Here is a 25,982-nt window from a genome sequence, read left to right as displayed (position 1 = left end):
AGCTGTTAACAGTTCTTTGAATAAAGGGGTAGTTTTCCCACTGTGAAGGATGTTGTGGTGTACTTTATCCTTAATAAGTCTTTGCTCAAGTCAACTGTTTTAAATTAATTTAGGTTTCTCCAATGTACCTATTAGGAAAGGTTATATAGAAACAGGTGGTTTTAAAAATACAAAGAATCCTAGAAAAAGCAAATTATTTGGATCCCTGGCAAACAGGTTTTAGCCATGGTATAGCATAGAAACTGCATTCTGTGATGCTTTACTATAATTGATAATGTTAGTGTTTTAAAAATATGTATTAATGTAGTCAAATTGAGTACATTATGTACTAAGAACAGGTTCTATGGAGGTGAACATGTAAAATAATTTATCATACAGCTTTATATCAAAGATAAATTATACGTTCTACTTGTTACAGCTTCTAAAATATAATATATATTTCCTTTCCATACATAAGATAAAAATAAGAGTATATTATTTGTATTACATGGTTATTCCTCAGGTGTTGTAGAAAGTCTTCCTCAAAGCAATCTGCAACTATGGCATGAAAAAAATCTATACAGTAAAAAGTATAACCTAAAAGTGAAAGCCACATAGTATAAACATTCAAATAATTTTATATTTAAACATTTCTTGCTATACTGAAGCCCAGAAAAAGAAAGACAACTGAATCAATTTTGCCTAGGAATGAATGTGGAGATTTTACTGCTGTGTCAAATTTAACTCCAATGATACCTTGAATGAGAAAAATAAAATTTACTTACAAAGTAAACATTTACTTAGCCCCCCTATCATCCCCCCCATTATTGTAAAGATAAAAGGAGGCAAAAGAAAGCATTCAGATTTGCAAGACTATGTTGTTTTTGTTATTATTATTATTATTATTATTATTATTATTATTATTATTCTAATAAAAGTAGATTTAAGTCTACATAGCACCTGTTTTTCAGTGTGTTCTACCTAATAAATCTGATATTAACCTTATAAGGCAGAATATGCTTCCTTTGTCTTTGTGTGAATTAGGGGGAGGTAAGTCTCAGGCATTTTTGCAAATCACTTTTTTGTCCTGGGCTCTAGCCTCATTAATTGATTGTTGCCTTGGTAACAGATGTTCTCTCTGTCCTTCAAGGCCATCTTCTTTACTCACAATATTATGCTCTAAGTTCCCATGCCGTTTGGATTTCCTGACTATGATTCATTGTTCTATATATACGTACTAAATTTTTTATCAACATATTTGAGCGAACTACGCAATGTTTTGATTTTATAAAGACAGCTTAATTGTGTTGTAGGAGGCCATATCCAAGGATAAAGAGCTGGGCATATCATACTAATCCATCTTTAGTGGCTACATTGAATCATATTAGTGCAAACCACTTTAGGAGAGCCCACTTCTGGCTACTGCCTCAAAATATATGTTACCTCTTCATTTCTGGCATGATTATCTGCCCTAGGCATCTTCTATCTTGAAATAGGCTTTGAAACCAAAATTTATAATTCTTGTGGATAACCTAGATGTAGCAGTAAATTGGACAGCAGTTCCTACATCTGGTTGGGGAGAATCTGCCTTCTTCATTTGTTCAACTTTTGTCTTTTATGGACATCATGGATGTCAAAATAGTGATCACATACTTTCTTCAATATAAATAACCTGGATTGTCTTGTCCTTAGTGTGAATTTAAACAACCAAATTAATCATATAGGAAACAGTATTTTCATTTGTGGAGAATTTTACTGCTATGTAAGTCCAATTTTCAATACACCTCATCCTGTTTCAAATAGCCAAAAATTCTTGGATAAAGTCTTCCTCGGTGTTTATAACATCCATTAGGAGTCTTTATCAAATTTAAGAAGGGGGTAGTTCTGTTCTAGTCTAGCTTCTGTATCCAAATCCTGATAGTTTTGTTAAGCTTGGCTTAGCTTTCCTTGCCTGATTTCAATGCATTGCCAGTTTGACCCGATCTTATTCCCCCCTCCCACCCCACCCCCCAAAAAACCCTCATTATGTGGAGATTACATCTACAAATCCTTAGTTGCAGTAGATCAGGTCTTTGCTGTATTGGAAACCTTAAATTCAAAAAATTAATATGATGAAGTGAGACAGATTCCTCAGTTTTCCTAACTTTCCATAATACCATTCCAGATTTCATGCTGCGTTTTAGAATTTTTATTATGGCTTAAGAAGAGGCTTTATTTTTGTCTGTAAAACTTTATCTTGTTATAACCTTCATAATCTGATTAAAGGAATTTCAGATTTTTTCTCATCTGGCTGTGAAGCAGTTTGTGAAAGTTGTACAGTACTTTGTTTTTTGTCTGTCTGACAATCAAAGCCCTTTAAGACCATAGCTACCAGACCTCTTCATTTACTCTCTCAGAAGACATCATTCGTCATTGTGATCACATCAGTCTAATAGTCTAGTGAGCTCCATGCTTTTGTATTTAGTTGAATCTTATCTAATTTTCTATAAGGAGAAAGTGAGTCTGTGGTCTCCATTTCCCCTCCTGCTGAAAGCAGTCTCTCATTTTCACTTATGCTAAGAGGAGATCTTCCCTCTATTTCTTTCAAATCCACTAAATTCCTTAGAAATAGTTATGTATATGCTTGATATTCAGATAGCTTCATTTCTGACTTCAATATAAGAAGGATACACATTTATTTCTCTCTTATAATAGGCAACATAAATGTTTTTTTCCAAATAAATCACATGAACAATTATATTTGGACAGACAAATCCAGATTTGCTATTCCCTGAATCTGATGGCTTCATCAGCAGTAGGATCTCTCTTTAACATCAGTTGGGCGGTCACTTTATTACAGCTGTCTGATCTTAGCGGGGATTATTTTCTTGCGAGGATAATTTGGCAGGGCAGTTTTATTCTCAGTTGTTTTTATTGTTTACCAACCTTCTTGCATAGTAGCTTGCTACTGAGCTGTGTATGTAAATTATAGAAACCACTGGTTATTTACCTATAACTGTCATTCTTAACATGGCCATCGTGAATCCAAATGCCAACCATCTATCCTTCCGACCTGGTTTCAAGGACAGCATTGTCAGTATTAGCCTGTATTGTGACTTCTTTGAAATGGGTGACAATGGCAGGAATCCTAATTTCGCATGCTGAATCTAGTGAAGGGAAATGGGCTTCCTTCCCAAAGTTTAAGGTTCCAGAATGCTCCACATAGGTTACTGTGCATGTGCAGAACCCATACACACAGATTCACAGATAACTTACCTAAAGAACTGCAATTATAGGTAAGTAACCAGGTCCTTTGTTCTATTATTCTGTTCTAATAGTGTATCCGAACAATGCGTTTAGAGTAGAGTGTGATATTTGCAGGCTGATAAAAAACGTTACTTTGAATGAACATTGGGTCAGAGCCAGGTTTTATTTCCCTGAATCATGTTCCCTGAAGAGATTTCCAACACCACACAAAGAATATTATGGGGAAGTATAAAGGAATAATAAAGCAAGGGAAATTAGCAAACGTTGCTATATTGCCCAGGGAAGTGTTCTCCTTTTATAAATAGAATAAGTGTTTCCAATTGTGCAAGTAAGACCTGGATCCAATTCAGTACATTTCACTTTTGGTTATCTTTGTCAGGGAGGGTTTAATCACATTTTTTAATAATTTCTTTTACTAGTAGTATTATTTTATTTTCTGAATTTTCTGTTTTATTAGTGGCATATGGGAAAATAAGTCAGAGGAATAAAATAAGTGGTCTTTGTAGTTTCATTTTTAAAAGAGTTATGGCTTATTATTGGAAATATCAACTACTGGAAGACTAATGTATAAAACTAGATAAAGAATAATAAAATGGTCTTATTAAATATTTCTTTTTTTCCCCTGCCATATTTTCACAGCTCAGCTCATTTCACATGACGCATTTCTCCATTCCACGAATTTCAAGCCCCAACATCTTCTGTACCCTGAACCCTATCTCCCACTTCATCACCCACATGGATCCTAAGAAAGTGACAAGCTTTCCAAGGAGTCAATCAGCAGAGAGCCACTCTTCCTCTTCCTGGTCACCTTCCTGTAGGAAACTTCCTGTTATTTCCTCTGGAAACAAGTTTCCCCCTGTCATTCACATCTCAAAAGCACAACTCCAGCAGGTGAATGCATCTTCATTTTCATCAAAGCAACTACACTATTGGTCATTTGAAAAGCTTTACAGTTCCGAATTACTATGCAGGGCTGAGATTTGGTTTATTTGTCTGAATAGGAAAACTGAAAGCTGGGAGATACAGTTTTTTTGAGAAAGAGTCATTTTAAAGAAGTAAACTGTTTTAAAATGATAGCAAAATCTTCACAGAATAAATCAGAGTGAATCCACTAACATCTTTGATATAGAAGATAAAATTATTTTTCAGAAATTATGAATGTTTTTGTAGTTTAAAGTTTGAGGAATAGTTTCAATAAATAAGACTCAAAATTAAAGCTGTTAAAATTAAAACTGATATAGGTGATTGTTACATATACAAAAAAGAGAAAGGGCCTCATTTAATTGATTGAGAAGATAAACATTTGCATGTTTCTTTTATTTTAACAACTAGAATGCTAAAATATATACTGTTCAAGACATGTGTTTAGTAATAGGAATCATTACAGTGGTGGGTTGCCAATTTTGTTACTACTGGTGTGCGCTTCCGTCCACGGGTAACACTTCGGCGCATGGGCAGAAGCGTCCGGGTGAGTGGGCGGAGTCTCCCATCGCTGCTACTACTGGTTTGGCCGATCCAGGCCGAACCGGCAGCAACCTACCTCTGAATCAGTAGTACTAAAACTGTCAAATGGAAAACTCCAATTAATCTTTAAGAACACCATACTCAAGCTTTCTTTCTTTCAGTAGTTGTCTTATAATAGATGCAATACAATACAATACAATAGTAGAGTTGGAAGGGACCTTGGAGGTCTTCTAGTCCAACCCCCTGCCTAGGCAGGAAACCCTATACCGTTTCAGACAGATGGCTATCCAACATCTTCTTAAAGACTTCCAGTGTTGGGGCATTCACAGCTTCTGGAGGCAAGCTGTTCCACTGATTAATTGTTCTAACTGTCAGGAAATTTCTCCTCAGTTCTAAGTTGCTTCTCTCCTTGATTAGTTTCCACCCATTGCTTCTTGTTCTACCCTCAGGTGCCTTGGAGAATAGATATTATCCATGTTATTTTAACATAAGAAAAATAACTTTATATTAGTAGAGCAACTACTTACAATGATTATTAATCATTAAAGCTTAACATTTAACATTTAATTTGACTCCATCCTACCATAAACATTACCATATGTAAAATTTATTTCTGCATGTAACTTTTTGCTTTTTATATAAAATACTATTTCTCTCAATATATTTTTTATTTCTAATTTAATATCATTGAGCAATAATAAAAAGATTTTAAAAAATATTCCAAAGGTCAATTTTCTTTCACTGAACTATTATATAAGCCATGTTTTCTCTGAAGCAAGAAGTAATTTCTTGAACTAGATTTCGTACATTTTTGGCCCTTGCTGTTTTACCTTGTTTATGGTGAAAATGTAATTATTATTAAAAACTTATTCTTAATAATTTAGGACTTAGCACTCTGATCCTAGGCATTAACTGCAGAATCTTACATAATGGCCATGGGATCCAAAACCAAACAAGAAACAATATCTTAATTTTTCAGAATGATTATTTGCTTTTTAATTAAAGTAACTGTACTGCAACATGAAGACAAGAGCTAAAATATATATTTAATATTTGAAAAATTAACAAAGAATTGAAACAGAAGAAAAAAACCTGGATGTGCCTAATCTGTGTAGTTATCAATTCTGTATACAGTAAATAAATAAAATAGATGTTTGTAGATAATAAATGATGACTATATTTAAATACATATATTGTAACCTCTCAGTTCTCTGGTGCTATGTTAATTTTTTAAATCAAATCAGTTTCTTATCTATTCAAAGAAAAAGAATAGCCTTTATATGCTTTGTGGTAGCTAAAGTCATCTGAAATGTTGCAAAATTACTAAATCTTATGAGAATTCTGAATGCAAGAATCTATTGGAATCCAATACAGGATTGCAACTGAATGAAATCATCAGGTTTTCCAGATTACTATCCATTATTATATTTTTTATTCTTTTCTTCTTTCAAGGCATTTTCTTCCCCTTGTTTCTTCTTATCCTATTTGTATCTGTTTAAATTGAGTATGGAGCATTTTTATTTTTATTTTTGAGGACAACATTCCTTTAGGAGCCCAAATTGCCAGTAAATTGAGCCAGAACACAAATTAAATAGGGCCAATTCTTTTCTTTTTCGTTTAGTTGTTCCTTGATTTCATTGCTGAGCAACCATCTTGGAAAACCTCTTGATGTTTGTAAAATATTTATTGTGAATATTTTTCTTTACACATTTTTTATAACTTCCTCCTATTTTATCACATCAAGAAAATAGTTTTTATTTATCCAAGACTAATTGACTTATCTTGCAATCCATAAAACAAGACATATCTCAATTTGTTATTTAAGGGAATCTCTTTTTCTCTCACTTTTTCTCAAGAATTTAACTTTCAAATTTGTACATGACCATTGAAAAAGCACTTAAAGCATTCAATGTTCTGGTGTTTGTCATTATTGAATTGTTCTTATACTTCATGGTCTTGTCTAAATTTGTCATTTTATCCCTTCCTAGATAATCTCTTTATTTCTCAAAAACACTGTTTATTTTTATCTCTTCTTGATCCCAAGGGAAAAATATATCCATCTCCCACCTTAACTTGGATTTTTCTTTTCATTCTTACTTTCATAACAATCTTTTAAAAAACTTTTGAGTAATAAAGTGATATTGTTGGTATATATTAGATTTTTAATGTATAGACTGCAATTTTCATTCCAACTGGGATTTCTTCCAATTCTGCCATTCATACATTTATTGTGCACATTATGAACAGTATGCATCATCTGATTCACTTATTTATTCTGAGCTGTTCTGTTTCTCCAAATTCAGCTCTTAATAATTGTTAAGATGCTTCAAAAATCATCAAGTGTTTTGGCTCACTATTTAACTGTTTTATGAGCCATATTCTGGCATAACTCATGCAGTTGTTTTAGAAGTTCTTTAAGAAAACTTTCCTTGTCTTAGATATGAAAGCTGAGTCTTGAATTTGCGCATTCTTTTGAATTTACTATTTTTGGTGTAGCGATACAGACCAGTCTCTTCCAGTTTTCAGGACATGGTGTTGTTTTTGTATTGTTAACATTGTATAGCTAGTATTCTGGTTTACCTTTCTTCTAACAGCTTTAAATAGTTCAATCTATCTGTTCTTTTTTATTTGGCAACTGGTCTGTTCCTGTATTAGCTCAGTTTCTTGTAAGGTTGATTCTTAAGTATGTTCTCTTTCTGAAAATGTTTCTGACATTCCGTAATCCGTTTTATAAAAGTTTTCAATATACTAGTCCCATTATACCCTCATTTACCATTGTTATATCTCTTCTGGGATTACTTTCAGATATTTTACTTTAGTTGTATGCTTTCTTATGAATTCTCCTTAAATAGGCCCCTTTTCTTATTATTTGATAACATTCTTGCTTAAGTTATCTTTTCCTTTATGGTTTAACAGTGGAATTTTGCATACAGTTGTCATATATCTTTCATGCAAAGGAATATTTTGTGTTCAAAGAACAGGGACAAACCTGTCAGAAGGAGACGACTTTTACAGTTGAAGGCACTGATAAAGGTCAGTGCCTAGTGAAGTAAGTAGAGGGAAAGGCTGTGCAGAAAGATAAGTCAAAAACAAATTGGGACAGTGATTATAGAAACAGATTCAGTAATAATCTGAAGCAGATGCGAGAAGTGTAGAGGATATAACAGACTATTTTTGCTCTGATGCAAAATAGTTTGATGAATGTTGTAGGCAAAAGGCAAACATTTAAAGCACAATAAACAAACAAATGATCTATGAATCAATCAGATTTTCTGCTGTGTATAGCAACTGTTCATTATTAAGTATATTCTTATAACATTTCTTATTGGAAATAACTACAAAATAGTTCAAAAGATCATTCAGCCAGAAAATGATGACAATGATGTCAAAAGACTTGACACCATTGATGCTTATGGAATTTGAAGATCATGTTTCCAATGGTTCTCACTAAGCACCACCAATGTATATATTTCTTATAGACTGAAACTACAATCTGATGTATCTTTACACCAAAGTAAAGTTGAGTTTTCAGTAAAAAGGTACAAGATTAGACTACTTAGGCCTGCCTCCTTATAGCACTTTAAAACTTTAACAAGAAAAAGAAATAAAGTAAAATAGAAGACTGCAAATACATTTTTACATTGTATTATTTAGAAATGAAAGTACATCAGTTAAATTAAAAGCATGTAAAAAGGACTAACTACAGCAAATAGAATAATGTGGATAAAGACAGACACATTTAGAGAGCGAGAGTAATAAGATAAATGATTTTGATAAGAACAATTTGAGTAAAACAATCATCCTATTGTTAAGTGATCCCAAATTGGACTAAACACTTTTCTTCTTTTTCATTGTATTCAAGATATAATGAAAAAGAAATTAACTACTGTTTTGAATTTGTTTTGATAATATATGGTGATGTCAAAAAACAAATTAAATAATTTATTCATTATTTAAATATTTTCTTTACAGGTTACAATCCCTAGACCATCAAAGACATCCATACAGTCTACTTCTGAGAGTTTTCATTATGGGCAGCATCTAGAGAAGAAAGATCGGGATCCTCGGGTTTTGGAACATACAATTGAACTTTCCTCCCCTAAGGAGAATGTTGCTGCCTTGGTTGAGGCAAATGGTGCATTGCCTTTTAGCAGCAGTAGAACAGATTTAGTTCTCAAATTAGATTGCAACCAAGGGGCACTTGATAAAGATGTTGATGAAGGCATTGAAAATCAGAACAATAGCCAAACAAATTTACTTGAACAATACATGAAGAAACAAGAAGGAAGAGAAAATGTGAATCTTGTTGAAGGAATAGAAGACAAAGAGCCTTTCATTGCTTGTGAAGATGCTGTTGAAATACAAATTAAGGAACCCTGCTTAACTGCTTCAAGAAGCACAGAATCTGTTTTGGATGGACCTCAGGTTATTACAGACCCAGAAGAACCAAGACCTTTGGCCAGCTGCTCCTTACTAAATCAAGGTACAAAACAGGAATTACAGAAACAGTCAGCTGCTGAAACATCAGACGTTTCTCTGTCAAGAAGCACTGACCTATTTGCTTACAAACAGGAAAGTCAAGAAATACAAGTACATGAAAATGGCTTTCATGATGAGGATATTGATCATGCTAAGGAATTGCAATGCCAGCAAGTGAAACTTGCCACACTTTTGCATGAAAAGGAAAAAGAAGAGCAAAGTATTCAAAGAAATGGAGAGCTATTATATTCTGTGTCAGAGAATGAAACTTCTAGTCAGTCCAAAAAAGAATTAGTTAGATCACCATTTGTAGCTAGGCAGAGTCGCATACCAGTTTTAGCACAAGAGGTAGATTCCTCATCAGAATCTTCTCCTGTTTCAGCAAAGGAGAAGCTACTTCTAAAAAAGGCCCACCAAACAGACTTGGTTAGACTATTGGTAGAAAAGAGACAGTTCAGATCTTTCCTGGGTGACCTTTCAAGTGCCTCCGACAAGTCACTGACGGAAACAGCAGAAGCAGGTCCCATACCATTGTCAGAAGATGTATTGACCTCCTTTTCCAAATTAACATTGGACACTCATTTGCGAAATCAAGTACAAGAGAGCTTTTTGTCATCAAATAATCCTCAATCCAGAAAGAGCAAAATACCAAGACCTGTATCTTGGACTACTACAGATAATATTAGCAGTTCAAATTCAGCTCAGTTTTTTCCTCGGCCACCCCCAGGAAGGCCACCAACAAGACCTGGAGTAGAGGTTAGGTAAGTGCAAACATCTATTTAAGCAATATGAAGTATACATCTATATAATATAACACCTTACAAGTTACACAGTCCTTGTTGCTTTAATATTTGGAATGAAGCACATGCAAATAATTTTTTCCTCATTTAAAACTGAGGAAAGGTTTTTATGAATTGACATTTGTAATCTGTGCCTGAAATGGGTATGAGGTACTAAATTTTTAAAAGTTTTAGTTTTCAGATTTGAGTTATAAAATTCTAAGGGGGTGATAAGAATTGTTTATCGTTATGTGGAGAAGTTGAATATAAAAACACTGATTCTTTCATTTTTATAATAAGCCCTCTGTATTGAAATCTGTCGTGTATGTCAGTAATATAAATGTCTATTCAATTATATTCTAAAAGTTGTACCTATTAGTCAGAAAATTTAACCTATAGCTTCACTGTAACATATATGTTGATAATGTTGTTAGTATATACATTATGTTTTCTATTTGCTGTAATGCAAACATCAAACATAACAAAATGAGGTTTTATTTAAAATAAGTGAAATTAGCTTGGTTAAAAGAAAATAGAAATAAAATACACTATGTTTATATTATATAATACAGTCAGTAAGTTATGATTTTATTGTTGTGAGTAGATGATAACATAGTAGAACTTTATTTAATTTATCACATTTACTTGCTTGCCCAGCTCATAAGCACCTGATTTTGGGCAGCACACAATAATAAAAAGACAACAGATTTAAAATGAAATAAAATATAAAAATAATATAAATAAAAAGAAATGCAACTTGCGTAAAAATGTGCCACATGCAAAGAAATTAAGCTGAACTAAACTAGTGCTACAGTTTGGAATTTAGAAGTGTATTTTTGAGCTCAAAAGAGAACATAGCACCTGGATGACTTTTGGAGAGTTTACGATGTGGTTTGTGTGTCCATTCTGACCCTCTTAGCCGTTTTTGATACCATCAACCAGTTCTAGAGTCTGGGAGTGGGGCACACTGAATTGTAGTGGTTCTCTTTCTTTCTCCATGGCTCCAGTCAATGCTAGTGGGGGAAGACAGGTTCTAGCCCTAGAACCTTATTATTTGGGATGCCTCTCAAGTCTCTCCTCCTTCCTATTTATCATCTATGTGAAACTCTTGGGAGAGATCAGTATGCTGATGATACCCAATTATAATGATACCCAATTATACATCAGTATGCTGATGATACCCAATTATACATTTCTACCCCATGCTGGGGAAATGATGCTATTCAGGTGCTGGCTCAGCCCCTGGAACTGTAAAGACCTGTATGAGGAAAGAACAGGTCTGAATCAATCCTAGCAAAAGGAGTTTTGACCCTCCGGCATCTGGAGAATTGACATTTTTGACTCTTGATGGGATAATATTCCCCTGCACAGATTTGATCTGCAATTTGGGGTTCTCTTGGACTCATGGTTCTTGCTGGAGGAGCAGGTGACAGTTGAGGCCATGAAGTCCTTTAGACAAATCTACCTTTGCACCAATTGCACCCATTCTGGGACTGGGAGATCTTGCTCACAATCACTGATGTCTTAAGCACCTCCTGTTTGAATTGCTGCAGTGTGATCTACATGGAGCTTTCCTTAAAAATTATACGGAAACTGCAACTGGTCCAGAATGCAGTGGCACGCAGTTTTGGGTGTCCTGTAGTTTATTTCAGCAATAGTACTGCTGCATGAACTGCACTGGCTTCCAATTGCTTTCTGGATTCAATTCAAAGTGCTGGTTATTTTATTTCTTTTTATTTTATTTATCAAATTTATATGCTGCCCATCTCCTGGATAAGGTGACTCTGGATGGCTGTCTCCTTTAAAGACATACATGGCACAAGGCCTGGTTACTTGGAGGACAGTCTCTCCCTGAGGTTATCTGCTTATCCTACTAGTTTAGATAGTATGAATGTGCTCCAGATTCTATCTCTTAAATATTTTTAGTGGCCACCTCAGTGTTTGCCACAATGCCACCAGAAAGCAGAGACCCCCCCGCCCTTTAAGCCTTCCAGAAGGCTGTGAAGATGTATGGTTCTTTCCTTGACCATTGGGCTAGGATGGGAGATTTAACTATGAGGATGTTTGATCTGGGATATGGGGGAAAGGGTGTGTTTTTAAGTATGTTTTATGGAATGTTGTGAGCTGCCTAAAATCATCATATGAGATAGGTGGCTATATTAGTGTTGTGAATAACACAAACTAAATAACAAAAGTAGCCATCTGATTGCTAATAAGTAGAATTGCATGTGGGAAAGGGTCATTCAGTTCTTTTGCCTCCAACTCCTTAGGTACATTATCAGTGTTTTCTTCCTAATCTCATTAGAGAATTATGTCTTCCACTTGACCAGCACCGTAGGAACAAAGGTGCTGTTTCATTGACTGTTTTGCAAAAGCGCTCTTTGAGATATGCTACAGGCATAATCTGTAAGTAGTGGAATGTAAAAGCCTCTGTAGTGGAACACTGGGAATATTAGCCAGACACGGATAGTCCTCTTTAAGGAACCATACTAAAATCATGTGACCATCTCTGTGCTTATAATTTTACACAGGACAATGAGTACTAGCTGACTGTAATGGTAAATATATGGCTGAGAGAGAGACATGCACTGCAAAAGTCATAAATGCAGGCATTGCTCACAAAATTACTTTGTAATCTTCAGGTTGCTCTGTGAAGCAGTCACTGAGTGAGAACTACCTATACTAAGAAAGCCTTCTATGTTTTTTATAAATGGTGGACAATGAAAATCTGAATGGACTATTACTACAGTACCATGTGTACTGGTATCCTCTTCAGAGAGTCAACTTCTAAATTTTCTCTGCTTGAGTAATTCATTTCTGTAACAAGTGGCAGAAAAATTATAGTATGTGAGAGAAAAGTTTGATCCATTGATTCCCACCCATATAATGCAAATAACAGGATTTAAATATGCAGGATTGTTGAAAGCTTTCTAATTTCTCACAGTACCATGGCAATGCAAGATGGAGTCTTAACAGAGATTGAGGGTAGACCTACTTTCATCCTTAGACAGGAAACAGAATACCTAGGGGGAAGACATTGTTTTGGACTATTTTCAACTGAGCAATAGTCTTTATATTCCCCATTCCATGTAATATCTGAGCTTTGTCCTGAAATATTTCAGATGTGGTTACAAGTTGCCTTCCTTTTAATTAAAAAAAAAACCTTTCAGGATAAGTCTTATTGTACATCAGGCAGTTAACAGAACAATAAATATATCACATGTCCTCCACTTGCAGAAGGAGGTGCTAGATATTTGAAAAAAGAACTTTGCTATATTTTGTGGATGTTAATTGACTGTGTGTTTTTTCCATGTTACTTGTGCCAAAGTTCATTGCCTCAGTTTTATTCTTTCTCAATATTCAGGCAATGACCAGCAGTCTTTTAAAGACAATTTTGGTGCAAGAGTCATGTCATCAGTATATATTAGAATTAAGATTTTGCATCTATTTCTATGAGCGAGAAAAAAAGCTCTGTGATTCCTTAATCATTATAATATCATTAATGCAAAAAATAAATAGGAAGGGGATGAGTGGACAGTCTTGTTTAACAGCTTTCACCAATGATATAGGTATATCATATAGGTATATAATACAGACTGAGGTTGCATGATAGATGGAAGTTTTATATAGGTAAAAAGTTAGATATAGGAAATCAATTATACTAAAATTTGCAAATATAAGCAAATAAGAAAACAGTTAAAATATGTCAAAAATAAACCACAAAGCTCCAGTTAACACAATCTTAAAAAGTATAGATTGTTAAACTTTAAAAATCAGTTTTGAATAATGATGTTGTTGTTTTTTGTGTTCAAATAATATCTGAGAAAGTGCTTCTGGATTTCAACAAGAAAATCATAACATATTGGCGGTGTCCTTATTGTACTAACAATATTTGTTCCTTTTTCCTACCCATCAAATTAACAGAGCTTATATAGATTCATATATGGGATGACTTATATAGATTTCTTTCCTGTTAATTTATTAGTTTTTAATGTTGCCCAACTTTAAGAAGATTCTAGGTAACATAAAAATAAGCAACAGGACCACCTGAACAAGATTGCATCAATATCATTTAAAAAAAAACATTGGACTCCAGAAACAGCGTAACCAGAATTAGGTTTTAAGAGACTTCTGGAATACTTGAAGAGTGGGAGCCTTATGTATCTCTAACAGGGATGCTGTTTCACAGAGCATGAACCAACAGAGAAGGAATGCTTCCTTGTTCCCACAAGATGACAGCATTTAACTAAAGGGACTTGGAGCATATTCACTCTGCCCAAGTATATTAGACCAGCAGAAACAGCTGAAAACTTGAAAGGCTTTATAGATGATGACCAAAACTTTGAATTTCATCCGGAAGCTAACTAGTAGCCAGTACAGTCAAAAGGCAGCAATGACACATGGACATAACAAGGATCTCTATTACTCCTTGTGCACTGCATTTGAGATCAGCTGTAGCTTCTGAATTGTCTTCAAGGCAGCCCTATGTAAAGAGAATTGCAGTAATTTAGTTGTGAGGTGACTGTTAATGTAATGTAAACATTTTTAAGCCTAACTTTAGTTGAACATAGAAATACATAAAATACATGTAATATGACAAATCCTGCATTAAAGAACAGAATGCAGAAATGACAATTTTTTTCTTTCTTTTCAAGGTTGCGGAGGTACAAAGTGCTAGGAAGTAGCAGTTCTGATTCAGACCTGATCTCCCGCCTGGCTCAGATCCTTCAGAATGGATCTCAAAAACCACGAAGCCCTTCACAATCTAAGAGTCCAGGATCTCCACATAGCCCCAAGACTCCGCCCAAAAGCCCAGTCATTCCCAGACGCAGTCCCAGTGCCTCCCCTAGGAGCTCTTCTCTGCCCCGTACTGCCAGTTCTTCACCATCTCGGGGTGGAAGGCCACACCATGAGCAGAGAAGTTCATCCCCACATCTTGGAAGGAGTAAATCGCCTCCTAGTCTTTCAGGCTCTTCATCTTCCAGGAGATCCTGTCAACAAGAGCACTGCTACAACAAATCTAGCAAAAACGGTCTGAAAGGATCTAGTAGCTCTTGCCATCACTCTTCTAGCATTAAACCTCCCACTGGGAAGAACAAATCAGCCAATAAACTTAGCAGATAGGAACTGAATCTTGTCAGGTGTCAACCCCCCTCTCCATTCAATCTAATGCATGTTTTGTCTGTGTACTGTGTATTTTAAAAAAGGGACCGTCTTCAAAGATTAGCATTTATTCTGACTTTTGGAGAAAAACAACTTTTAAGATGAATTATTTATATGGCTCACTTTATACAGGAGTGGCCAGGCATTGCCCAGGAAAGGGCAGCAAGCAGATCAGGGAAGCTGGAGAGTGGAGATGGAGCAGCCAGAAAGTCCATCTGGAATCACATTGCTTGGGAGATTAGTGTTTATGATTTTTCTTTCCTTTTTATTATTTATTAAAACAATAAGCTGACTCTAGCTTTTCATCAAGGAAAATTATAAAACATGAAAGAAATATACTGGGACACTACTATGCTTGAGGTTTAATCAGCTGCTATGTTTTAAATATTTTAAAAAGCACATTATTTGGCACAGCAAAATTCTACAAAGTCTTATGTGTAATATTGGCCTTTTTCAGAAACAATTTCACTTTGTCCATTGCCCACATTCCTTCTTGATTGATAATTATCTCATCAAAAGAAAAAAGTATTTATATAATTGCACAGGATTACAACCCTGTATTTTAAGAGCTTGAGGTAACAATGTGTACTTATATTTACAGATCCCAACGCTTCTATTATCTGTTTGGGTTCTGATCCGTTTGATTACTTAACTGTTTATTAATTTCTAGGGCCAGTTCCAGTTATAAAATAAAAGTCAGATAATCTTAAATTATGGTAGAAATACAAAGGGTTTGGGATCATGTAACATCTTTATAGTTACATTAGAATGCAATCACTTCTCAGGGCATCACTGAGAGAGCCAGTGTAAAACTTAACTACAATCTTTTATCTTTTATGAAATACTTCATTCACTTAACTTTACTATAATGTTCATCTCCAGTGTTATCAAACTGAAGAAGAGGTGAAATGTTTACAGATTTAAACTTGAAACTTCATTCTTAATCTAGAAGAAAATTGAAGCTTTAAACTTCTTTATAAAAGTGACTGAAGTATGCTAGAGAAAATTAGCAGATCCTTTATTTTCTCTAGGAGGCAATACTTGCTAGGATACGGTTACAGGACTGTGTTTGAAATGTTAAAGTCTCTAATCCTATATTCTACAGAAAAAAGTAGAACGCGCATTTCCCAATATCTACAGAGCCAATAACTGACCAATAGTGCTATATCTATTAAAGGGGATCGCAGCATCCTCATGATTTTGCCATAGTGTAGATGTACATGTTAGATTCCCTCTCACTTCCTCCAAAATATGCTTGATTTGAAATATGGAAAAGAGGACACTAAAATACGTGTTTAAAGATAGTCTTTCATTTCCCCAAAATATTACTTACTGAATAAGATTGGCAATTTCTAGTTTTCCCAAACATAGTTGTGATTGATTTAGATTGCCAGATTCAGAAAACAGTGATGAAATGGAATACAATGCAGAATGTAAAGTAAGTATGACCAGTTCTTTAAATGGAGATCTGGATTAGAAGAAGCTAAATATAAGAGGAACTTTGGCGATTACTGATCTGCTTGTTGTAGTCATAATATGCCTTAGCCAGCATAAATTATTTTTAATTTAATGTTATTTTATTTGCTGCCAAAATTGTAACTCTGGATAAAAAAGGGAACATTTTCTCTGTGAGCTAACACGTTTCTAATGCTGCATTGAAGCTGCACTGAATTCTCTTCTTCTGTCAGAATGTGTTGGAAATTTTTTACTCTTAAATATGTATTTTTCCCCATAAGTAATGTAGCACAGTGTGGAATCGTAGCCTCATTCAGGTTTCAAGCACTACAGAGAGAGTGCACTAGCTGGAGCATATTTGCTATACTTTGAGAAACTGAATGATTTAAAAGATCTGTTGTATTATATTGTATAATAGGTACTATACCAATAATTGCATGTTCTTATAGTAAGTTATATATTATAAATATTTATAAATATATACATACATACATACACATATATGCTTCTATATAATTTCCCATTACATTTGTAAAATTATGGACCACAGATCATGCTGTATTCTTTCAGTTATGTGCCTGAATTATATGCCCTTGGTCTTGCTATTCCTGTTTGCTGGCATGCACAAAGCTGAATATTTTTCATGCTCAGTTCAGAACAGAGAGAGTACTCAAAATGGAGTTGCTTGGCAATTCAGTGTTTTGTATCAGCATTGACAGTTCACTTTTACAATTCTGAATAAAATGGAAGGACTTTGAGAAACTATGTATTTAATTAGCCAAGGTCAGTGTAGGGTCTTGATTTTGTCTTTTCATCCTCTTTCTGTATTTTTCTAATCCCTTATGAGAACTTTTTCTGTTAAAGTGTGTGTCATGATACTGTTGGTGATAAATAGATATGCGTGATATTAAAAAGTCAATAATTTCTCTTCATCTTGCCTTGCCAGCTTTTACCCCTGTTCTCTACTTGTTGCAACAATGCAGGGACTCTCTCTTTAGGCTACTGACAGTAAAAAAGACAGTTTTTAAAAAACATTTATCAGCTCTATAGAGATACATTCAGCCAAGCACGTTATTCCAATAATTTAGGTGCTTGAAATATTCTACATGTTCAGCTCTTTTCCAATAAGTGCTTCCAGAGAATGTATTGTGAAGCTGTATAATTTGAGTTGATATAAGAAACAACAAAGCTATATGATTTCTTTATTATAATTCCTTTTTGGGGGATTGATATCAATTCATCTGGTTTCTCAAATCCAACTTTAAAAAGCCTTCCTTTACACATAACCATTTTTAAATTATTTGCATAATCTGCAAGGTTTTATATAATCCCAGGAGGAACTTCTTCATAAATATGTCCAGAGCATCAGTATTGTAAGAACAGTTTCCCTTGCATGTATGGAGATGCATATCCCAAAGATTTATTTTCATGCTTTGCTGTCAGGGACAAAACAATATCTACTCTATGCATTAACAAAAAGAATGTTGTAGAAATATTATACATTTCTCTTACAAATGGTATATGTATCCCAATGTTACCGTAATGTTCAGATTCTTTTATGTTAAAATCATTTGTATTTATTTCCATGTTGTAGAAATGCAAGGAGGCATGTTCCAGACTAAATGGTCATTGTGGAAAGCACAGGTTAATGTCAATGTGTTTTTAATGTATTGAGTGGATTCACTTTTTAGGTTGTCATTCTGCCAAAACATAACCTAATAGTTATTAGAAAACCAATGGTTTACTAACAAAGCTTTAAATTATTGTAATAGACTACTATCATCACTCTCATCTTTCTGTAGTAATCAATGATTTTTTTACTAATGTGCATTGTTCTTTCCGCAACATTTACTGCTTCAGGAAGCAAACCAAAAAAGTATTGTGAGTTAATCTTGATTACAATACCTTTAGTTAATAAAATAATTGTGCTCGTAACTTTGAGAAAGAATGTATTAATCTAGTTTGTCTCGAATAGTAAGTTTCAAGATTAATGTTAGTAAAAGACAAGACAATTAATATGCATGGTTTAATCTGAATAAGCAAGTCCTGCCCTCCACAGCTTGAGCCAGAATAAGAAATGTTATTTTTTATTCGTTCTGTAGAGTACATAGAACATTTAGCCAATTAAACTCAAGTGAGAGCACCATCTACCTTCATTCAGACCTGCTCTGTTGTATGAATGATCAGATGTTGATATACTGGCTCTGGCACTGTTGCTGCTGTGCTGAAAAGTTGCTGCTTTAGGGATCGACATTATCCTGGGGTTTTAGCAAGAATTAAAAAAAAATCCTGCCAGACTGTTGAGGGTTGGTTGGGGGTGGTGGCGGCATAATTTTTTAGAATTAAAGGTACATTCCAGGCACATTAATCCTTACATCATATTTTTGTCTACAGTGTAATTGTACTGCATGGAATCAAAAGCAGCTGAAACTTACCATCTGTAATGTCTTTGTAGACAAATGCATACTCTTAGAACAGATACATTTACCTTTGCATCAGAAATATTTTGTCCATTTATATTGTATTTGTATCAAAAACATGGAGCTCCAAGTGTAGTCTTCTTTGCTTAGGTTTCTTAAAAGTCAAGAAAATGCCTTGACATATTGTTCTTGATAGTGTTCAGAAGTTAAATTTAGTTGGTCATCTTTTTCTTCAAGTAGGACTGCTCTAATCAGAGCTATAGGTCTTTGCTCTTAGAGTTTGAATAGATGTAGTTCTCTAATAGCTCAGTTGCTTCCTGCAATAAATACAAACAATATAAACAATGCCAGTTGTCTAGTCTGTAATAGTAATCCGTGTATATAAAAGCAGTTTCCAGAAGACAAAGGACAATAATTTTAATATATGGATACTGAATGATATAGAATATATACTTTTTAAGACCCTTAAAAGTGTGAAAGAGTGCCTGCATTTTTCAAAATCTATCCATCATCTTAAAATATTGCTTTCACATTCTCTTTTTCTGCTTCAAGTAAAACATCTTAATGTGGAAAATAAGGACAACTGGTTTATATCTTCGAGAGAAAAATCTTTTAAAATATGATTTAGAATGGAAAATTTAGATGGTTAGTCTTAGCTGGTATGTTGTCAACTATGCTCTACTAGCCATGCTATCTTCTCTAGTTATGATCATTTAATGTTTGACATTAAGGTTAATCCAGTCTTTTGTTTAGGTAGCATTGATCTTCTAGTACCAGTCTTGCTTAGAGAATGGATCCTCTGACCATCCTGTCTTAAGAGGTTTTTTAAGTTTCAAGAGCACCTTTCAATTCAGCCATAAGAGAATCCAACATGATGTCCGTTCCCTGCTATATTTTCTTTTAGTGTACTATAAATTTTGCTGCTGTGGTATGGAGGGGTCATTCCTACATTAGGCAAGTCATGAGGAAAACATGCAGATTCTGCGAACTGCATTAACACCTGAGAGACAACTTGGATGAATGAGATCCCATGTGTATAATATATTGTCTGCTTCGTTTATGAGTCATGACTAATAATAGCTAATAGATACTTCCCTGAATTGATTGTGTACCCCACTAGATAATCTGACTGCACAATCTCTTCTGTTATTGTATATTAAATATAAAACAAAACACTAGATTTCATGCTTATAGTTCTTGTTTGTATAATCTTTTTGCTTTACCATTTTTTAAAAAAGAAAACAGGTTAAGGAGATAGGTGAGCTCAGTCCTCAAATCAAATGTATGGAGACATTTGTTACTGCCTGCATTTTAATAACCAGTTGACTAACAATGTTCATATGAACAGAAATACACATGTAATGCTGCTTTTTCTACAATTTTTGTGTTCTATTTCAGATACTCATTCATATAATTATAATGCAATAGGCTGTATGTTGAGAGAAAGAAACAATAAGAACTACTATCTGGTCTTGTTTTTTTTAAATTTAGCGATAGCTTCATTATTCTAGTACTATTAATTGGTTTCTATCATTGTTTTAGTAACACTAATAATGGCAAACCCTTAAAACTAGAAAAACAATAATAATGGCAAACTCTTAAAACTAGAAAATATTTGAGTTTAACTTCTGTGGTTGTTTAGATGAGCAAGTTGTTTTTATGAACACAGTTCAGCTTGCTTCTAGACAGTTCAAAGAAAGGTATTCCTTTTCTACTGCAATAATTTATCCCAAGGACATTTTAAATGTAGAAAACACTATGATGGGATACAGAGAGAATCTAAGTAATGATAATACTCCTTTATATCTTAAATTTTCACACAATTCTCTGTGCTCAGATTACAGTTCAAAATACTTGTTTTTGCTAGTAAAAAGAGCTCATTATCACACTTTAACAGGAGTGATCATTTGAAAAGACATTTCTTCAAAATTTATCAAAGTATGTGAATTTTTAAATTTACTTCTTAGATCATAAACAGGAACTTTGCTTTGATAATTTTTGTCTTTTGTTCATCTTAAATTTCAGCCTTTTGCCTTAATTTTCCACTGGGAAATATTGGGTTAGGTTGAGACTGTAATTTGCCAGCAGGACTATCCCAGAATTGAATAATGCAGTACACGCTTTCTATTGGAAAATTGGAGAAAGCAAAAGAAGATTGGGGGTCAGATAGAATATTACTGGAAGAGAAGAGTTAATGAAGATTCTCCCCTCCCTATTTATTCTTCAGAGAGGAAAAACAAAACGAGAATAATGCCTCATCCCACTAAATTGTGGTTTCTCAGTTTGGCATAAATTAGCACAAAAGTTCCTAACTTATTTCCTTTTAAAATGATTGAAAGAATGAATTAAGGAAACAAAAATTCAATTTGGTAATATTTTTTTTCTTTAAACCTGGAAGACAGATTGTATAGTGCTAAAACAAGTATCTCTCCCCTGTATATAGTTGCTGCTGCTAGGTAGAAATAATTTTCAGGGGCCAAGAATATGGAATGACCTTTTCCATCCTGGAGCAGAACAGGGAACACATAAATGGTCCATTGGGTATTGATCTTTGCTGAATTGTGTATTGATCTTTGCTGAATTGTGTCAATTCAGGGGTGAATTTGTGTGCTCGTACTCAAGTACTTCATTTCACTTTGGCATAAAGTAGGAGCCACTGAGCCCTTCCCATTTCTCTCTCCTTTGCAAAGTAACAGCTGAGGTCTCAGATCTGAAGTGTTTCAGCTATTTGGGCCAGTACAAAGGAGAGTAATATTAATGCTGTGTTGACAGGTAAAAGCTTGCTTTAAAAAGGATGTGTTACACAGCTCCTTGGATTCTCTAGAACAGGTTTTCTTAACCTCCGGTTGCATGTTGTTCCTCAGTGATCAGAAAGTGAATATCTAAATCTTTCCCTTTATTAGAGAATTATTCATGGCCTGTTATGTTTTATGTTTTGCCTTCTTTATTGCAAAAAATAAATAAATCCAAATAAATTAAAATTAAATTTCAAAGCCAGGGGTGACCATATTAATTTGAAAATTCTCAACAGTCTGACTTTTTTTTTAAATTAGAAAAGCCATCCATTATTTATTCAGAAAATACTATTTCAAGGATTATACAATGAATTGAGATAAATAATATTCTGGAGAGGTAACCTAGTAGCATCAAGAATTTCAAACTTTTCTTTCCTTGTGTTCAGAGTTCAGATTAGATGTCTTACCATTTTTGCTCAGTCATTCAGAAACAAGGTATTGACAATGGTGTCTTTATAATGCTCATTTGTACATAAAGATGTAGTTATTTATTTTACCCCATTTGTATCATATCAAGTTTTTGTAAATGTTTTGAGTTCTGTTTTTAAATTATTTTGTATTTTATTTTTATAAACTGGTTATAAATAAAAATCATTCAGCATGCAAACAACATTGACTAGATTTGTCAGTTTATTTTTAATGGAACTCCTCTAAAAATAGTTTTGGATATAATGTAAATTGGAACAAGCTATGAAAAACAATATTTTTTCCTCTGGAAAATGGAACTGGTGCTGAAAAGAGGAATGCAGATCTGTGAAATTAATAATTAATGCAGCATTTTAATAAATCTTTTCTACAGTGATGAAATAAATATGGATAAATATGGATGTTTTTCTGCTTGCTCTAGTTCTTGGTAGCACATCCAACCAATTACTGTTGGGTTCACCCTATCCCTATTAGCAGAGCTTGGGTATACAGATAATTTTTTACTTACAAGCAGAATTGAACTCAAAATTTTGGTTGCTAAGCAAAATAGTTATTGAGTTTTGTCCCATTTTACTTTTATTGCCACAGTTAAGTTCACTGCAGTGGTTAAGTTAGTAATACGGTAATATGGTTGAATCTGGCTTCCTTGTCAGAAGGTAACAAAAGATGATCACATGACTATGGCACACTGCAACCGTCATAAATATGTATCAGTTGCCAAGCATCTGAATCATGTGACCATGGGGATGCTACAACAGTCGTGTGAAAAATAGCCATGAGTCACTTTATTCAGTGCCATTGTAACTTCGAGTGATTACTAAATGAGCTGTTGTTAATCAAGGATTGCCTGTATTTTGCTTTTAAAAATGTTTTAGAATGCAGTGTCATGCCCATAAAATAAATATAAAACAGTTGAATATTAGTATTAGACTTATTTTTTAAACATCAAAGTTTAATATTTTAAATCTAGGGAATCAGAAAATCAGAATCAAAAGTATTTAGATAGTAAATATCAATTAATTGTATCTTTAAATATTTTAGCAACAAATAAGTATGATTATATTTCTGTGTAATGTACTGTTATTTTGGACACTTCAGTAGCTATGCATAAAGTTCCTAAGCATTGTCAGGATGTGTATACTGATGTGTAGTGTATCAGATTTCTGCCGTAAAACTGTTCCTGTTTAATCATTATTCACACATTGCTCACATTATATAATCTATCCATGAAAGTGAAAAATAAACCAGGGCCAAGAGAATAGTAACAAGTTAAACCCATTTGACAAAACAACTGCACATGTCAGTAGGTCACCATGACCTATTGTTATCTTAGGAAAGGTCTTTTTTTTGCAATCTTTGAATTACTGTCTATATCTGTATTGAACCATTCAGTCTAGAACAGCCACTTACTACAGTGGTGTACAGGAAGTGAGCCTTACATGAGAACATGATGCCAATTCAGTTTCCATACTTAATTTCGCCACACTCTGAGTAGCAAAGGTTTAAACACATCATCTTCCATTATTAGCAATGTTCTACTGTATATTATATAGCAAAACTAATTGTGTAAATGAATAAATAAATGAACATATTGTAGATCTCAGGCCAGATATGGCAACATGTGGCAGAATCTTTTAACTCCCCACAACATTATCATATTTTATGGTGGCATAAAATAGGAGCAAAAGAATAGACCAGAATATATAAAGAAATGCAGTAATACAAAACAAAAATATTTCTTATCACACTTACATGCTGATCATTTACTAGGGTCAAATTTCTTGAATGAACATGATTAATAGTTTGTGTGTAGTGGTCATAATTCCTTCAGAAGATGGGATACGCTATATTGCAACCCCAATTTATGCTTCAAATCTGAATGATTTCAGTCAAGACCCAAGGGCAGACTTCTTTGCCTCTGACACTAGTGTATAGTTAAAAAATGTTACCAATATTTTAATATTAATAAAAGTTAAACACAATTTTACAAGTTTCTACACTGTTGCATATGTGTATGTAAATGTTTACACACACACACATACCATAGTGTGAAATTTAGTAAATTTGTATTTACTAATGTTAAAATTAGAGTACATCGTTTCACCTTTGATACCGGGGGGGGGGGGGGTGTCTAACTTGTGGACTTCAAGATGGCTGGTTGGGGAACTCTGGGAGTTGAAGACCACAAGTCTTAAAATTGTCAAGATAGGACATCCCTGTTTTAGACTATCGAACAAAATATTTACAACTGCAAGGATAGGACAAGAAAAATCCACAGGAAGGCAGGAAAGATGTTATTTGTGGCACATTTTTTTCTGGTAAAGTATCTGGAATATTTTCTTGTTTATTATACTTGCCACATTAAAGCAGAGCACTTTTCTTCAAATATTCGTATAGAATCAACTCCATCTTGAAGATTTAAACTGGTGCTGTTTGTATGCTGCTTCAGTATGATTGAAAAATTGCATATTTTATGACAAAAATACTTTGAAGGACAGTTAAAGGAATCATAGTTTAAATAATACATACTTTGAGGCAAAGCATATTACCAGAGGATTTTCTGAAGCCTCTAATAATTATTTGCCTCAACTGCTGTATCCAAAGCAAAGATAGCTTAATCAATGGGAATACCACTTACCTCAAAAGGCTACCAGAATCACAGCTCCTTTCTATTGAAATAGAATCTTAGGAATCCATTGCTAATATGAATAAATATTCAAGTTGATTCAATATATATCAAATCATTATGTGAAAATTAACACAAAATTTGCTTTATATCTTAGGATGGCCCGAAAAGTTTCTAGCTTGATAATTTAATCACTATACCAAACTGGCTGTCAATGGTAATAATAATGGGCCACAAAATACATATTTCAACTTGAACACTTGAAGATTTATAATCTATTTTGCTAATTGTTCAAAGTCTGATTTGTTTTGTGATTACAACGAAAAGTATAAATAGTATGCTATTGTGTACCTGTATTCAAACCTGAGGATGGCTATGTATGCGTGTCCTGTAAAAAAAAATTATATTTCAAAATGTCTCTGGCTGATTAAAAATGTGTATTTTTTTTAAAGGTGACTGCATAAACATCCAATGGTTTTAATATGAAGCAATTCGAAATGAGGCATGTCTATATGAGACTAATGCATTAAAACTCTTATCTGCTAGAAGCCAAAATTTATCATAACAGAACATTGAGATGGAAAATACAATGTAACTAAACCATCAGGTGCTGCCTAGAATAATGGTAGCCTTTTACATTTTCAAAATATTTTATAGACAAGTAATAATAATTGAAGATACATATCTACCCCAAGTGATTCTTCACAATATTTAAATTATATTAATACCTCTACTAGTTCCTTAATGCTGAAATTTCTTAATTTGATTCTAAATTCTCATTCAGTTCTGTGAATCTGGCAGAAGGCACCCAGCTTATTAGTATCTATAAGGCCCATTGCCTTAGAAAAGTTGATCATACTATTTGAGATTTAACATCTTTCTATACCTTTATGGAGGTCTCTCAATATAATTCACACTGAAATAGTGTTTTGTGCAAAGACCTCTATAAAGACTTTTATAATAAATATACTGCTTTTTACCCAGGCTTCAGATATCAGAATGCAAGCACAAAGGTTAGCGTGGAATGGAACAACTTGTATGCAGTAGAGTCTTGAAAAGATAGTGTTATTATTTTTACTTTAGTTAACTTTAGTAAGATAAAACTGTCAAATTTGAATATTTTCAAGGTAAAAGGTAAGCGTGGTATAGA

At 33.8% G+C, this 25,982-nt stretch overlaps 1 protein-coding gene across 4 annotated transcripts in view; it reads left to right on the top strand.

Moving 5' to 3' along the window:
* Positions 1 to 22,390, top strand: part of TTBK2 (tau tubulin kinase 2) — a 73,718-nt gene extending 51,328 nt beyond the window's left edge. For all 4 annotated transcript variants that reach the window (XM_081967617.1, XM_081967618.1, XM_081967619.1 and 1 more), the window contains exons 14-16: positions 3,865 to 4,116; positions 8,662 to 9,929; positions 14,603 to 22,390. In XM_081967617.1, coding sequence (XP_081823743.1) covers positions 3,865 to 4,116; positions 8,662 to 9,929; positions 14,603 to 15,071 — 1,989 coding nt within the window. In that variant the 3' untranslated portion in view covers positions 15,072 to 22,390. The remainder of the gene's footprint in view (positions 1 to 3,864; positions 4,117 to 8,661; positions 9,930 to 14,602) is intronic.
* The last annotated feature ends 3,592 nt before the right edge of the window (positions 22,391 to 25,982 follow it).

Source organism: Natrix helvetica (genome assembly GCF_964273705.1).
Source record: "Natrix helvetica genome assembly, chromosome: 1".
Lineage (NCBI taxonomy): Eukaryota > Metazoa > Chordata > Lepidosauria > Squamata > Natricidae > Natrix > Natrix helvetica.
Note: the sequence above shows the minus strand (reverse complement) of the source record. Positions and strands in the feature narration are given on the sequence as shown.